Source organism: Actinia tenebrosa, unplaced genomic scaffold, assembly GCF_029948245.1.
Source record: "Actinia tenebrosa isolate PJP-AT-01 unplaced genomic scaffold, QUT_ActTen_1.0 PGA_scaffold4__44_contigs__length_22323623, whole genome shotgun sequence".
NCBI classification, from domain to species: Eukaryota; Metazoa; Cnidaria; class Anthozoa; order Actiniaria; family Actiniidae; genus Actinia; species Actinia tenebrosa.
Window position 1 is genome coordinate 13,493,486 of NW_028292581.1, and position 17,832 is coordinate 13,511,317.

Genomic DNA, 17,832 nt, shown 5'->3' on the forward strand with positions numbered 1-17,832 from the left:
ACATGGGAGTAAGTTTCATTGTTCGTTATATTTTGGTTTCAGAGTTGAATTTGTAGAGACAAACGCTTCTATTCCCAGTAGGTTTGAATTGGGTGGTAACGTACATAGCAACACGCCGATTAGGTGTATAGGCCTTTAGAGAGAATAAGAGAAAAATATCAAATGCCCTTGGCAGGATTTGAACCCACGTCTTCGGTATTCTAGTCCGATGTGTTAACTACTACACTACAAGGACCAACCACGCTGGTAACGCAGCCAGAATATGAAATGTAGGGTATTCGTGAGGATCCCAGAGCGATATTTTTTCTCTATAGATAAGTTGAACACCGTAAATATGTACGCAAAGAATAGACATAGTATAGTAGTAATAAATTATGCCCAGACGTGGGTTCAAATCCTGCCAAGGGCATTTGATATTTTTCTCGAACGCATAATTTATTCAGTGGCGGATCCAGGGGTAGTGCGACGGGGTCCGCTGCACCCGGTTTTTTTTTTCAATTTTTTTTTTAATTTTTTTATTTTTTATTTTTTGGTTTGAATTTTTGGATATCAAGGAAAGAATATTTTGTAAATTTTTATTAAAAAGATTACAGAAGTTTTGGGTTGTATCCTGTAGTTATAGCTTGTTTTTGGCGTCGCACTGGTAGCTCGAGTACTCCAAACAGTTCGAGCCATCGCCTTTCCGGCCCGATCCCCGACCAACTGTTTGGACTACCTGTGTTGAAATACAGCGCGCATGCGTAGTCTACTTACAGTCTTGTCAGAACTGAACCACCATATTGGAATTCCCGAAAATCAAATTAATCAATGTAATCAGATGAGCAAGCGAAAATCCAACGAAAAACTTCAAGCAATCACATCATTTTTCAAGAAAAAAAGCGAAGGTAAACAAAGATTGACAATATTATTTGTATTTTCATCTTATTCATCAACAAGAATATTGTCCTGAGTAAAGCTTGCCGCCAAAAGGACTCGTGATGGCTGAGATGTTGAGCTTATTTATCAACCATCGGTATATTTGCAAACAGCACTTCGAATCTCTTCTCGTGGAGCTCACACTTAACAAGGACAATCCTGAAACTGACATTTATAATCTAAGATATCTGATAACTGTTAAAATTGTGGAGCATTTCATGACTGGAGAAACACATATACCAGGCTTGGTTCACCCAATTATTCGGCCATTTCTTGGAAGGCCGGATGAAATTGGAACCGTATTGTACGATGGCATGACGATTTCCCTACCAGGAAAAGAGGAGATAATAAATCCGCGAAATCAATTAGTGAAAGGTGGAGACGTGTTTATACGCTTCGAAGACACAGATGAGTGGGAGCCGTCAGACAATGAGTCAAGTGACTGTGATACAGAGATTTTAAGTGACAGCGAGTAAACATATACATCCGGTTATCGTTTACTTAATGACAGCTAGAGATGAAAAAACATCGTTAGTACTAGTTTTTAAACTTTGTTTTATAATCACAAAGGATGTCGTTTAGAGTGTTGTGTTAACTTTGTTGTTTTATAATAAGTTTTACATTAAGAATGCAATTGCAATTGGGGTGCTGCATAATCATTACCGTAAATGATCTATTAGACGCCTATTAAATTTTCGTATACGAAGGGTGCCGTGGGCGTTTAATAGATAAGAGGCGTTTGTTACTTTAGAGAGGGGCGTTTATTAGACAGTGGGCGTCTAATAGATCATTTACGGTACATGAATTATCTCTAGTAAATAGGTCTATTATAGAATTATACTCCCAAAGATTTTGAATTTATCATGCACACCAGCATGATTCGCTGAATTTTCACATTCAAACATTTAATTATAGATGAAGAAACAAATGCAAGTTTTAAGAAAAATGTAACGACACCATCATCAGATCAGGACAGTAAGTGCAATCCTAGACAGTGACTTGCTCCAAGTCTCTCGCGCTGCTTACTCTAGAGCGGCGCGATCACGGATGGCGAAATTACCGAACAATGAACCGTTATTCCGATTGGAAATCTCTTCGGAATAACGATAACTTTTCGGAAAAACGTCGTTCGTCGTTCGGGAGTAAAGAGCAAGAAAGACTTGGAGCAACTCTTGTGCAATCCTAACAAATTAGTTAAAAAATAATGTAACCACACACTTTGCTGTAATTATTTGGAGCACTTTGACTCTTAAATTTTAGAGTTAGCACTTAGTTAGGTATGAGCGCAATAAAGAAAAAAATGTATAATTTCCAGAGTCTACGCTTTATCAATTTGTCAGATTTAATATTTATTGTATTCAAGTGTCGTTTAAAAGTATTAAATGTCCCCATTTTGAAAGTATTTTCACATTCTATACTGTTTATAGATCCTAGTGGGGAGATTTCCATGGACGAGGAAGTCAGTAGTATTTCGTTGCCTTGTAAATCGTATGATATTGGTTTGCTCTTTGAGTCACATACTGACATTCGAAGCATCAGTAGAGACGATTTATACAACATTCTTACCAAAGAGCCTGATCCCAATGTATCGTCTTACCCGCGTACACGGCTTTGTAACACGTCATCCACTTTACGGCAGTTTCAACCGTCTTGGCTGTTAAAACACCCTTGGGTTCACTATAGTTCTCACATTGACGGTGTATTCTGTCGTGCTTGCGCAATGTTTGCTCCAGAGCAAGTAAAAGCACGTGGTGCTGGTTGCTTTGTGAATAAACCTTATAAACAATGGAATAACGTATGCGAAAAGATGAACGGCCATGCAACACAAGATTACCATTTAACTTCTATGGCGAAAATGGCTGAATTTCTTTCTCGTTACAAAAACCCTTCGCAAGCAATCAACAACATCTTAGACAGCGAAGCCCAGAAAACAATTGAAAAAAATAGACGGGTAATTCAATCATTATTAAAGATTGTAATGTTGTGTGGGAAACAAGGCTTTGCACTACGTGGACACCGCGACGATAAAATATGCTGGACGGAGCAAGAAGAGGATAAACATTCAGCTGAAGGTAACTTTATTGAACTTGTTCGTTTTCGGGCAGAGACGGATCAAGTGCTCGCTAAACACCTGGAAAATGCGCCACGCAATGCGAAATATACATCGAAAACCATACAAAATCAACTAATTGAAGTTATTGGCAAGAATATCCAGAAGGATATACTGGACGAAGTAAAGGAAGCAAAGTACTACACCGTAATAGCAGATGAAGTAACGGATGTCTCAAACAGAGAGCAGATGTCACTATGCCTCCGCTATGTTTTTGATTCTGCCGTTAAGGAAGTATTTGTGGACTTCGTTGAAGTAGAAAGAATCACTGGTGAGACATTGGCAAAATCTATTTTGCAATGGCTGACAAGCAATGGTTTGTCTTTGGCCAATCTCAGAGGTCAATGCTATGATGGTGCTTTCAATATGTCAGGCGCAAAGTCAGGATGCAAATCAATTATACAAGAGAAGGCCCCTCTGGCAATTTACTTTCACTGCGCAGCTCATCGATTAAATCTTGCTGTAGTTTCTGCCTGCAAAGTTCAAGAATTCAAGAACGCAGAGTCGTATGTTGGTGAAATTGCTAGGTTCTTTGGCTACTCAGCAAAGAGGCAGCGTCTTTTGGACAGAGTTCTTGAATTAAAGAATCCACAAGGAACAAAAGCAAAGAAGCTAAAGGATGCTTGCCGAACGCGTTGGGTTCTACGCATTGATGCTTACATTGTTTTCGTAGAAATGCTTCCCGCCATCCATACAGCATTAGAGGCCATGGTGTACCCAAACCAACATGAAGAGCTCGGTACAAACTGGGTGTGGGATAGCGAAACTGTGACAAAGGCAAATGGATTTTTGTTTCAAATTGAGTCATCGACATTCCTTTTATGCATCATGATTCTCCAGCAGGTCCTTTTCTTACTGAGAGAACTAACAGTTAAGCTGCAGATGCAAGCAATTGATGTTGCATATGCATACCGGCAAGTACATTCTCTTGTATCTACACTAACAACTATGAGAGAAAAGTCTGAAGCAGAGTTTAAGAAGATTTTCCAGGAGACGACAAGGCTTGGACAACATTTCTATGGAGAGGAGTTCCAGCTGGAGAAGCCTAGAATTGTGAGACGGCAGATGAATAGAAACAATCATAACGTATCTAGCTCAGAAGATTATTTCCGAGTTACATTGTATAATGAGTTCATCTCGCATGTGATTGCCGAGCTGCAGGAACGATTTGTACATAACCCTGCTCATGATGTTACACTTAGCCTACTTTTCCTTCTTCCAAGTGAATGCATCAATAAAGAAGACGATGCTGAGCTTCCAGTAAAACTTGCTGAAACGGTTAAATTCTATAATGATGATCTGCCTTATTCGCAAATGTTTCCAACAGAGTATAAGATGTGGATTCGAAAGTGGAAACAGCAATCAAACGGCAATCCTTCTAAGGTTCCAAATAAATTGGCTGATGCCTTTCAATCCTGTAGCAGTTTGCAGTTCCCAAATATACACATATTGCTTCAACTGGCTTTAACTCTACCCATTACTTCATGTGAAAGCGAGAGAAGTTTCAGTCAGCTGAAACTTATTAAGACTGATAGGCGTTCAACGATGTCAGGGAATAGGCTATCTGGTTTGGCCCTGATGAAAGCTCATCAAAGTCTTTGCAACAAACTAGCTTTTGATGACAATAAAATGGTAGAGCTGGTAAAAGCTTTCGAGCAATTCCATCCCCGAAAGATGAGGTTGTCCTTTGTTTTGGGCGATTGAATAAGGTAAGGGCCACCTGAAAATTATCATTTATGGTAACGGTGTTACCCTGTCTAATAAAGTTGTTATTATTATTATTATTATTATTATTATTATTATTATTATTAAGACAAATTTTATAATTTTTATTCAAACTAACAGCGCTTATATAGTAGGTAAAAGCAACGAAACAATTAATACTTTGACATCATATGACGTCAATATGACGTCATAGCAATCTATTCCCCGATCTGGACCCCGTTTTGAAAAACCCTGGATCCGCCACTGTTATTACTACTATACTATGTATAGGCCTTTACACCTTCTTTGTTTAATTAAGAACAAAAGAAGGTTTAGACAAAAGAAGGTGAGAAATTCGGGATAAAATCGCATGCGCATTGGAATCGATCCTTAAACTATAAAAAGTCTTATTAGTAATGTTCAAGCTGCATATTTTTTACATTTTACTTTTGCAACTGTGCAGACTCGAGTCTTCAGTCATAAAATACAGCGGTATTTACCGAATGAGAAAAACAATTCGAACTATTGTGTGCAGGAGGGTTTTTAAATTTCACCGAATGTTCATTCATTTGCTCTCAGTGATTTATCAGCTGCAAAGGGCCTATTACTTCAGCCCTAATGATGCTCTAGTAGTGCGAAGACTCGGTTAACAAAATAGAAAGACGTGATAGAAATAAATAATTATATGATATATATAGTAAAAGTAAATCTTTTTGTCAACCTTACCTGGGATTCTAAACACAGCACTGCTTTTAAAGTAACAGACCACTCTATTTACACTTATCTCAGTAACCTGTAGCAGAAACAGTTACAAAGTCTTAGTATTAACATCATGAATGAAGCGCAGTTATGATGACTGGAGCAATATATTTCTTCTTCTTCTTCTTCTTCCAAGCTCAAGATCAAACCGCTTTGTTCTCGTAATTTAGTATGATGTGATAAAATCAAAAACGATGATCGGGCTACCTGTGTCTCACCGGGTTACTTAGAGGAGGCTCCGAGGCTCACGAATTTCGATTTAGGATTGATAAAGATATTATACCATACGTACCGTTAATGTGTATCGACATCCCAAGTATAATGATATCCCTGGACTATTATCACTGTTTCCTACAAAAAACTTTTGCTTCTCTAACACGATGTTATTGGAAGACTGTGTGAAAAGGAATCAAAATGAAAACAAGTTCATTACTAACAAACCTTTAGCGTGGAGTGATCATACATTTGATACCTTCTTAAAATATTAAAGGGACTTCCCCAGGCGAAAGACCCTGTGGTGTCCCTTATCTTACAAAGGTGGATATAAAGCTCGTGACATATTTACTGTACCTTCCCTCCTCAGCTATTGGATCAGACATAGTAATTGCTGACTCACTTGTTAACATGGCAATGTTCATGTTCATGTTCCCCCCTCCCCCTAGGGTGAATATTAGCCATTACCCTGGTGACATGTTTACCAGGCCTCTCCTCACTCACTTGTTGACATGGCGACTCCTCCACCTCCCTCCCTCTGGGGATGAATATCAGTCCTCAATTATGTTCTGTTTAACATGGTGGCGAGTTGATACCTGTTTGCCTTTGCTTTTACTCACCTTATTGGCATGCTCCGCGTAAGAAAACATTCTACCATATTGTCCACATTTAAGTGGGTTGGATTCATGCGGTGCCACTCGAACAAGGAGGGTATCCCAATTCAGTTTCTCGATGTCTAAGTAAAGTAGAAAGCCAAATACTAGTTATACAATGGTTTCGAGTGTCAATTGTTAATTAGATGTAGAGTGGCTTAAATCCACCCAGCCATCCCTCCCTCTAGGATTACGGGTATTACCTTTTGGTGGGTCCTAGTACAGAGCTGCAGTGATATTCTGATGTAACTACGTGTTAATTGGCATTGAAAAGGCTAGAATCACCCCCAGCCACCCCTGCCTCTACTGTTACTGGTATGTATTACCTTTTGGTGGGTCCCAGTACAGAGTTGCTGTGATATTCTGATCTAATTTGTTCCTCGTGAGTTTTGCTGTAACATGAAGTCTTAGGTTCGTCACAGGACAAGGAAACGGAGTGTTGTCACTCTGCAGATGAACTCTGCAAGTCTCTTTGAAGGAAATCGGAATTATCAACTTTAATCTTAATGTGATTATCGCTATTTTATTGAAGTTAAACGTGGTTAAAAATGGATTAGGAACAATCTCAGATGTAGCGATTGGCTCATAGGATGTCATCATGCTGTATAATTAGCAATTTGTCCCCGAGCCTGACTGGGCTATTGACCCACAGGCCATGAGGGCGAGGGGACTAATTGTTTTAGTCAAATCCAACTAGGTCAATTAATATATTGATGCAAAAAAGTCTTAAATTAAAATAAATTTCATATTTTGGCTTTCAAAGCCGGCACTTTTCGCTACTTAAAGGGAACTTATAGCCTAGTAGTAGCTCATCCAATCAGAACGCAGCATTAATGATAGACCACTAGTTGGATTTGACTAATATGGCATACGAATGTAAAGTATTCAAAATAACATGCTACAAGCTCAGGCAAGTTGCTTGCTTACTGTTCGTTTGGTAGGAAGGACTGAATTTTGAAAATCCTTGTGTCCCATACATTGTTATCGCGGCCACCCTTACACTGTAGTTTGTTTTGCCCTGTAACTCTGGACTAGTGAAATTCGTTGAAAACACCTGACAATACGAACATATCAATTATCAAATCATCAGGACTCTATGGATGGTTAGAAAACTCATTAATAATTCATGAAGAAAACACAATAGAAATCATGACCATGAAGGTGATTTTATATCTGATAAAGATTCGTCTTCATTTGCATAAACTTTAACTTGGATTTTCTCTATCAAACTTGGTTCATTTCGTAAAAAAATCGGTACACAATGAGAACAAACATCATAAGTTTTCTAAGCCGTTCAATAATCTCGCAGATCGTGTTTTATCGGGTCTAAAACCACTCGGCTGCGCCTCGTGTTTTATACCCGATAAAACACTCCTGCTCGTTTATTAAACATTACATAGATCACTTATTTGTAGGTGAGAGGGATATGGATGGATGAATGCATAAATGAATGAATGGAATAAATACATGGAATACATGGATATAGACAGACGGTTGGACGGACGGACGGAATGATATAACACTCTAGGGAATAACACGTGGGTCTGAACTGGGAAAACAATGAATAAGGTCTACTAACTTACCACATGGTAACGCTCTACCTCAGGCAAGATGACTAGAGGATCTTTAGCATTGGTTTGTCTTATCAGTTCTACGACGTAACTCACGCTTGTATTTGGTTTTACATTTGGTTCTTCCGCTGACCATCCGACGGTTATCGCGTGGAACGTACTCTCAACAAGTTGAGGAGGATTGGGAACTGAAGGGATGTACCAATTACTAGTGGTGTTTGCTGAAGAAATAAAACAAGATAAAATAACAATGCTAACGTTTATTTTCATAGTAAGTTTATTGTAGTGATAAACATGATTGTAATACTTGTCTGTAGTAGCCGTTGCGAATGAAAGATGATTTGGTTCGTTCGTTTCGTTCTTTCGTTCTTTCGTTCGTTCGTTCATTTGTTCTACATGCGTTCAATTATTCACTCGTTCTTTCATTGGTTCGTTCGTTCTTTCCTCTGTACTTTCATTAGTTCATTCGTTCCTTGGTTCGTGCGTACGTTCGTTCGTTCGTTCGTTCGTTCTTTCCTCTGTACTTTCATTAGTTTATTCGTTCCTTGGTTCGTGCGTACGTTCGTTCGTTCGTTCGTTCGTTTCGTTCGTTCGTTCGTTCGTTCGTCGTTCGTTCGTTCGTTCGTTCGTTCGCTCGCTCGTTCGTTCGTTCGTTCGTTCGTTCGTTCGTTCGTTCGTTCGTAAGTTCGTTCGTTCGTAAGTTCGTTCGTTCGTAAGTTCGTTCAATTCGTTCGTAAGTTCGCACGGTTTGCCTCTGTCTGTTTGTCAGTTGTATGTCTGTCACTAGTCTGTCTGTCTTTCTATCCCTCTGTCGGTCTTTTTCTTTCTCTCCTTCCTTCATTCGTTTGTGGATTTTTCTTTTCGTCATTAAACCCCCACCCCCCAATCATTTCCTTGTCTTGAATACGTTTTCTTTTCCTCGTTCAGTATTAGTTTAGTTTCGTTTATTTGTCGCGATATAAACATATACATTTTATAAAACTTTGAGATATATACATTTTGTGACTAGCTATGAAGAAAAGACTTTCGTCCCAATTGATATTCCCCTCTCCATACGATTTACATTAAAATTGATGAGGAAGAAATAATAATAAAAAGAAAAACATCAAAATTTATCAACATTCAAATTCAAGAGATTTTAAGGTGGCAAGTAATATTTTTTTTAGTAGCCATTTTGGTAGCCTGTGTACAGCCGCTTCCCACCCCTCCCCCCCCTTCGGGGAAAAAACGGGGAGGGAGCGCGTCTGTGTGTTACCGTTCTTAACGTGTTCCAGGGTCACGTGAGTTCCTCAAGATGTTGAGGAACGATCTGATTGGTTGTTACGGTGCGAGCTTTCTAATTGGCTGAAATATCGTGTTATGAAATTTTGCCGCGGCGTTGATCCGTCTTGACGGTTTTCCCCGTGATCTCTAGGTATGAGTAAATGTGTTTTGTGTTCTAGTAGTATAACTCAAAAGAGCGATTTCAATCAAATATTTGGAGAATCGAAATTTCAAGTTCAAAAGGAGCTCAAATCTTTGGAATTTGCTGTAAATACTGACCAACTGACGCAACAAATATTTGTCAGAAGTGTTTACGATTGTTGAAGAGGAGACGTGCAGCGATCGAAAATTTACATCAGATAAATTCGGATTTATCTGAAATCCATGCGAAAGAAAAGCCATCAGAGAATTCTTCAAGTCAATTAAAGCGTTTATCAAAAAGAAGTTTATTTGGAGATGATGGAGTTCCCGAAAAAGTGGTAATTCGATTTGCTCCGGGAACAAGGTTGGTATCTTAAAGACTTCGCAAACCCGAGAGATAGCACCGTTGAAGTCCGCCATTGTGCTTCCACGAAATGGATTGGAATGCGCATGCGTATAAGACGGATATTATATATGCAAATGTAACCATGGAACACGATTAAGAACGGTAACACACAGACGCTCCCTCCCCGTTTTTTCCCCGTAGGGGGGAGGGGTGGGAAGCGGCGTACACAGGCTACATTTTGGAAGCAAAATGGGTGGTCACGAGTTCCTTAAATTTGGAAATGCTTACTACTGACACATGCAAATGACAACGCGATCAATATCATTAAAGAAAGTTATCTACGCCAGTATCTGTTAAGGTCTAAGCTTCGATGAACTTGATATTAACTTGACTTATCCCCAGCCTACCTTGACGAGCGAACAGCTGATGACAAGTCTTCTTACATGTCTCGTTACATGGAATCTGAAGCACAGAAGAGAATATAGAACTACATGCTTATAATTGATACTTTTTATCGACCAGTATTTACACAAAATAACAAAACAGCAAATAGGAATTATTTTTGGAGATATATTTTTTATTTTTATTTTCATAAATTGATGAAGATAGCAGCTTTAGTATATACCAAAACAAGATAAATGTCAAAAATGTCGGTGCATAAATCCAAAACTGTGAAATAATTACATCAGCTTTGCATGAAAAATAATATTAAATTCATAATCGGAAACCCATTACAACACACACGCATTTTGTTTTTCACTCGGCTGAAAAAAAACAGGAACCTCTTTTTCAAGCGATATATAAAAGAGTCAATCTTATTAATATACAGATCCTTTGGTGGTCCCAATGATTTGCCCTGGGGCAATCACGAAACTTTTCCACCTGACACCATTAAACGTGTCATTAATATCAGTTATGTTGATGTTCCTCGTCTGTTTCAGGGGGATAATTTGATGTGGCCCGAGTATCAAAATATGCAAAACAATGTCATATATCCATAACCAAACTAGTCAAAACATTTCGCTTGGCGCGTAGAAAGAGCAATACACGGGTTCATTAAAAAAATTTCTTAAATTCTTAAACGAAATTTGAAACTCGACGGTTCCTTTCGATCGACTACATTATTTAAGTGTTTTTTGAAAGGCAGTATTGATAATACTTTCACATAAAGTTCTAGTTATGGGAAATCACGAGTAGAGAGATTAATTGCCTTTCCATCTAGTACAGTGTTAAATATATTTGATCCAAGACGAAGAAGGCGTTAATTATTAATATAGTTTTTTAAAAAATTAAGCTTAATCATCGATGTAGTAAAATTACCTTTTCGATACATCTTTTAAAGCAAGTCCCAGTAGAAGGTGACACTGACGCCACTGTAATACACTGCGCCACCAATAATGAAGCGATAACGACGACAGCCATCGTGATCTTCATCGTCATGTTGTTATTTTCCCACTGCTACAAAAAATAACGTAAGATAATTACACAAAGTCCATCCATTAGTAAACTGTTAAACGATTTCTTTTTAGACAAGTAGTTAAAATGAATTCACAATTCTTAATGTAAATAATAAGTAGAGGCATCAGAAATTACGAAAATCATTACTCGGCAAATCGGCGAAAAAGTCTGAATTGATAGAAAAACTGAAATCGTTTCTTTAACAATTTGATTGATAGCAGCATCACTTTAGATTACACGACATATCCAAACATGACAAGTAAAACCCTTTGGCAGTTGACTATGCTTTTTATCTCCAAAAACTATTCCCTTGTATCTTACTCACTTTTATCAGCTAGTGCGTTGACTTAAATACCATTGCACTGCACTTTCAGAACAGCAGCAAGTACCTTAGAACTCTTATTCGCTTGTGATTGGTTTATCCTATTGCTTAAAAAGCCGACACACGAACCTTACTTGGTGTGAACGAACGAATAATTAGAGATGTTTTTAATGTCGGTGGCTCTACTAAAAATATTTATGGAATTTTCTAGTCTACCAGAGGCATTGAGAAAGCACTGGACCTTGATTTTGGGGAATTTTTTTCGAGGTCATTAATGATTATTTGAAAATGCTACTTTGATGAGGTATTATGAATTTATTGGAACTAATTAGGTCAAACCTTTTAAGTCGGTAACGGTTCGGCATCGCATTAGATGCAAAATATTCACATGGTTATATAAATGGCACCGGTTCGCCGGGCCGTTCCTCTGCCAAACTCCTAACGGTTTTATAATTATATGGTTAAAAATATGTCTTTTAACAAAGCCGAAATCTGACTTGAAGGCCCCAAAAATTAGTGGCAAAAGCTACATACATTTAGTTGTATGTTTGTTTGTGGGAAATAACTATTATCATTAGTACTGGTATGGATTTTGAATAATAATTCTTTACATAAATTTGACGTATTATTGTTGGTTAAAGAGATCGTATTCTTCCCTTGACCTTCCACTTCTGTTCCACCTTCCAAACCTTTCTTGCCCTGCTCCCATCCCATCCCATCCACTCCACCCCTAACAACCTCCATTTTGTTGATCCGTCCGTCCATCTGTCCCTCCCTCCCTCCCTCCCTCCTTCCCTCCCTCCATCCAACCATCCATTCATCCGTCCGTGTGTCCGTCCGTCCGTCCGTCCATTTGTTTGTCTTTTAACTATTTTATCGGTCTGTCTACTGTTTTTTGTTTTCTTTTCACTCGGTCAGCAGGTGTGTCTGTTTGTCTATCTGTCTATCTGTCTTTCTGTCGATCAGTCGCAGTCGTCCGGTGTCTAATAGCCAATAACGCATAGTCCACGTACTATCTTGATATTTATTTTTTAAACTTATCAACTAAGCAAAGTAGTATATTTTCCTTGCTTAAAAAGAAGAATTTCGAATACGAAATGAAAATTTTAATCTCTGCACATCTAGCTCGTGCCGCAAACCTCAATTGCTTGAACAAAACACGATTCATACATCAATAATAACACGCTTAATCAAGAACCTAGCATCCGATCATGTACATTATCTGCCAACATCTCTTCCTTTTCTTTATTCAAGTTACTCACATTAGTATTCAATGTTTCTATAGTCCCGGCTTTGAATACAGTTTAGTCATAATTTAAGGATATGTTTTCTTTATCAATGGACCCGGTTTGTCGATACTCTGGGGTAAGTTGCTTTATTTTTGTAAACGATTTTCTATAAATATAGTTTGTTTTTTAAATAAGGCTCTCTTGCATGTCGTGGATGAGTCGAAGCGTTTGCTTTGGATTCAATTGTAACATAAGGAGGAGAGAAAGAGAAATGAACTTGAAAGAGTAACACTAATGCATAATTAATTGTACTTAATCAGTGATAATGGAAACGAAGAAAAGATCTAAAATCACAAGGAGAAAAAATCCCCCAAACCGTAAAAAAGAAGAAGAAAGTAAAGAAAAAAGAAAGAAAGAAAGAAAGAAAAAAACAAAAAAACAAAACAAAACAAAACAAAACAAAACAAAACAAAAAACAAAACAAAACAAAACAAAACAAAACAAAACAAAACAAAACAAAACAAAAACAAAACAAAAAAAAAATAAAAAGATAAGAAAGAAAGGCCACAGGAACAAAAGATAAGAAAAGCGCAATTCAAATCAACTATACCAAGTATCCAGTGTCATTTCAAAAAAACCGAATGTTCAATTCATGCGTAGTGAAACGCGAGTGATACCTTCATCGTGTTATTTATAGTTAAGCATATCTTGCATATTTAGTTACTCACAGCTTAGCGACAGTTACAATGACTATTTAACACCATCAAAGTGAATAAACGATTTTGCTAGACTAATGGTCGTCACTTGTGGCGGTTTCTAGTGGGACTTCAAAAACATGAAAAAAAAACAAAAATAATGCGAAAACGTTAAAAGGAAGAATTCGACAGGAAAAAGGAAAATCCAATAATGTTGTTGTTTTTTGTTTAAATCTCTATTTTTCTTCCATATTTTTTTACTTTTTCTTTCGATTTTTCCTTCTTTATTTCTTTTGTTTTTCTTTTGTTTTCTTTTGTTTTTTTTTTTTGTTTTTTTTGTTTTTTGTTTTTTTTTGTTTTTGTTTTTTTCTTTTTCTACTCGTTTATTTTAATTTTTCTACGTTTTTGATTTTTTGCTTCATTCTCTTCTTTTTCTCTTTTTCTCTCTCCTTTCTTTTCCCTCTCCATCCCCCTCCCCCCCCCCCCCCCCCCCCCCCATCCTTTTTTTTTTTTCCTTTTTTCCTTCCTCGTTTTCTTGCCTTTAAACTAAGACTTCAAAATTAAGGGGGGGAAAACACTGATAAAACGAATGTATTATTTATTGGCTGTTAAAAAAAAAATCATTCTTTTGAGTTAATCCTCCATTAATCCTTGATTACTTATAGCACGATTTCTACTCCGATGGCCTTGCCTTTTGACCTTCGAAGCCAACATCACAAAATAATAACAAAATCCAAAGATTACTATCACATGGTCTTCTCGTCTTTATGCATTAGAGTCAAGATGAAGATCTATAGAGATATGACCGAATGTGTCAACCAGCGTCACGAAGCATGTATGTACACCTACTTCAAAGAACGTTGTTGGCCCGGGTTGTTGGTCAGAGATCTTAAGCCTGAGACCGCGTAGCACGCTGCAAATTGTAATACTTTCACAGCCGAACAAGTAGTTTGATTATAGAATGGATATGAAGCATGAGCTTTGAGTTGGAAATGATTATTCGTATTTTAGCCAAAATTTGAAAGCACAAAATTTCCGACCGACCAGCAACCCGTCTTTTGAAATAGGTGTATAAATTTCAAAAGAAAGAAAAAAAGCAGTAGCACGCTGCAAATCGTAAAATATCCACAGCCGAACAACGTAGGTTCCTAAAGATTGGAATATGAAGCAAGTCTTTTGAGTTGAAATGTGTTTTGTGTGTGGTGTGTGTTTTAGTCAGAAAACAGTAAACCTTGAAAAATACGATCAGATCGCCCATTTCGGATCTCCGACCGACGTTTTTTTTCTTTTTTTTTAAAAAAAAAAGGTGTACCTACACTGATTGGAATTTTATGCATGCGAATGTTGTGATTGATAAACTAAGCTATCTTTTAGCTGACAATACAGCTTGATTACTGAAGGTGACATCTGAAGCACTTTAGCATGCATAAGAAACGTTTATATCTCTTTTTCTGAGATGATTTACCGGATATACCCAGAAAAGATACAACTGAAAGATTGAGTGAAGTTCGGGTTTCCCTTGAGAGCACTTGTATAAAAAATAAATATTCGGTAGTGTAAAAATTCGGGATTAAATGATAACAAAAAAAGCACAGTTCTCTAGTGGTTCAATTTTTAATTTAACCAATTTCTAATTGTATTTCACCTGTTTTAACCGGATCATATATAGTTTACACAAGCCGTTTAACTAGGTTTTGGACTATCCATAGATACTAGTAAAAGCTTGTGGGTCTCCCGAATAGATTTTTCAAATTGCACAGTTTTTTTACATTACATTTTAGAAAAGCGAGGTTAATTCTGTATAAATGAGTCAGAAGTCAAGAATAATAGCAGTATTTTCCGAATTAAAAAAAGGTATAGTGCTATTTTTGGTTCATATATTTTGATATTTATAAAGCTTTATGGCTTGCCAAATTCCGTGGTATTATAAATAATGTTTAAATTGGAGACTTGAAAAAAAAAAAAAAAAAAAAAAAAAAAAAAAAAAAAAAAAAAAAAAAACAACTAAAATGACAAAAAAGAGAAAAGCAAACAGATAGAGAAGAGAGAGAAAGTTTGAGAACTATATCAAAACATAAAATAAAACAGAAAACTTTAAAAAGGTAGAGAGAAAAAATAACACGATCGACGGATAGAAATGCATTATAGATTGAAGAGAAGTCAATAGTTTATACAAATGGACTTTGAAGGGTTTAGTTTACTTGTTCTAAATAAGTCCAACTTATAACTTTGCTAAAATTATAAACATTTCAAAGTGTGGTGAAAGGCGTTGAAAGGTCATGCAATGAATGTTTACTATCGGTTAAAATAAACACATAAAAATAGTTAACAATATTAGGACGAATATAAATATGAAATGAGTCATGGGGAGATTCAAATCTGACAAAACACTTGAAGAATTGCTTTATCGGTAAATTTGTTCATATTTCGAAGGTGTTACAGTGCAGTTACTCAGGCCATAAGATATGCCAGTCACGAGAGATGTGATATGAATTAAAAACTCACCTTGAAAAGTCTTTTGCCCCTTCTCGTACTTTCCAAAGAATGTTTTTCTACTGATTCAAACCTTATTTTGTATTTTGGTATTCCCGTTTTGGGGTTTTGTTTTTGTCAACATTTAAATGCCCTTTTCTTTTCTTGTCCTTTCTTCCTCCCTTTAGCTTTCTCTCATTCATTCATTCATTTAATTCATTTATTCTTTTTTTATCATTCATTCAATTTTTGTATAATATATTCAGCTCACGTCGCTGGCAGTTAATTTTCTTGTTTTCAAACAAGTTTTTTCCTGTTATATTTAATGAAAAGACATAGATTTCTAAAAGGTACATAAAGCAAGATGAGTGTTTTTTTCAATGTGAAAAATAATTCTCAATCTATTGATCCAGAAGTAGTTCCATATCGGTCGCCCTTTCTCTTATCATTCTTCTTCTACACTATGGATTTTGAGTGCTGTAAAAAAAATTCCCCGACGACCCAATGGAATTTTTTATTGAAATGAAGGAAACGCATACGTATATAAGAGGAATGTACATGCTATCGGCTTATGATCTGGATATTATCATTATTTTGACCATTTCTAAATGACTTATTTTCGTCCGACATACGTTACTCGAAGTAAAAGGTCATCGCTAGCTGATGAAATTTGGACAGCGAATCATTTACTATTCGAAAAATAATAAAATTAAAAGGATTGTTATGCGAAGGATTGGAAGTTGTAGAAAAGATCTCGCGTTCTGTTGAATAGTTTGTAAACCATATTAATGTATTTACAAATTGTATTTTCCATCGATCTTTTACACTCGATTCTCATTTATGACATATACTTAATTATCTCTAGGTCGACTTTCTCGTTTATAACCTTTCATTTGTTATGGCCTATGGATTAAAAGCGAAATAAAGTCCATAAAATATCGTTTACGAAATAAAAATATAACATAACGGACGCTTAAATCTTTGGGAATATTTCACAAGGTAAAACATGAAAATTCATTTTCAATTTGCTCAAAATGTTGCGTATTATTTCTTTGATTTCCTAACTAAAAACAAAATAAAATGGAATGCGCAAAATATAATTTAATAAAAATACTAACCTTCCATCGACAAAAGTTTCACTTCACGAGTTCGCCAGCCTTTACTTAAATCCAGTAATGGATTGAAGACTACATGGTTATAAATTCAAGCTCTCTGATTTAAGCCATCAACTTCCCTTTGTCTTCTTTTTTCGAAAGCTTGAACTGTAAGAAAACAATAACTGTAATTTAGAACCGTAACAATCCCTACATTAATTGCCTAATCAAATTAATCTTATTGTTGATCAGGCTTACGAATTTCTGGCTGTATGTCTGGTTTGGAAATCTTCAACTTAATGTCTGAGAACCAGTTTCGACGGTACATATATTTGAATTGATAGTTAGTACGCCAAGTGCTAGATCTAGAGGCGTCACTTCCCGGGAGATTTGCAATGCGATAGCCAAAAGATCGATGGACAATTGCACCCATTTGTTCTAATTCTATTTTAGAGAAAGTTCAAGAACAATATATATATTTTTTGATAACGGCGATAGTCAATTGAAAAAGAAAACGAAAATAAGATACGGAAGTAATCCAGAAAAGAAAAAAAAAAAGAAAGAAAGAAAAAAGAAAAGAAATTTATTATGTTTGACAAAAACGTGATGTTTTTCCCCCTTGCTTTGAATATTTCATCAACGCCTTAAACTACCATATTTTGTTTTGAGATGCTCAAGAATTACATCACTTTTTTCAAGTTGGAGTAATTGAAATTACCATTTAGGATATTGAATTTTTGGGTGTTTTTGTGACCCCATGCATGCTCACCATCGACATCCAGCTGTTCACCGTACACTACAAATCTATATACAAACCTACATTAATTATTAGCTGAACAAAATTTTCTTCAAGTCGTAAATAAACTGTCAATTCAAATCATTTGTAC

At 36.4% G+C, this 17,832-nt stretch overlaps 1 protein-coding gene across 5 annotated transcripts in view; it reads right to left on the reverse strand.

The window, feature by feature from the left end:
- The window catches only part of LOC116296998 (uncharacterized), a 37,034-nt gene that overhangs the window by 13,059 nt on the left and 6,143 nt on the right, over nt 1-17,832 (reverse strand). For 4 of the 5 annotated variants that reach the window (XM_089036329.1, XM_089036330.1, XM_089036326.1 and 1 more), the window contains exons 2-10: nt 16,970-17,113; nt 10,996-11,133; nt 10,083-10,137; nt 7,938-8,146; nt 7,282-7,408; nt 6,681-6,824; nt 6,322-6,437; nt 5,781-5,882; nt 5,456-5,522 (exon numbers count right to left, since the gene is read on the reverse strand). In XM_089036329.1, coding sequence (XP_088892455.1) covers nt 5,456-5,522; nt 5,781-5,882; nt 6,322-6,437; nt 6,681-6,824; nt 7,282-7,408; nt 7,938-8,146; nt 10,083-10,137; nt 10,996-11,115 — 940 coding nt within the window. In that variant the 5' untranslated portion in view covers nt 11,116-11,133; nt 16,970-17,113. Of the gene's footprint in view, nt 1-5,455; nt 5,523-5,780; nt 5,883-6,321; nt 6,438-6,680; nt 6,825-7,281; nt 7,409-7,937; nt 8,147-10,082; nt 10,138-10,995; nt 11,134-16,969; nt 17,114-17,203; nt 17,413-17,832 lie in introns of those variants that run through there. The other variant, XM_089036327.1, reaches the window with a different exon arrangement.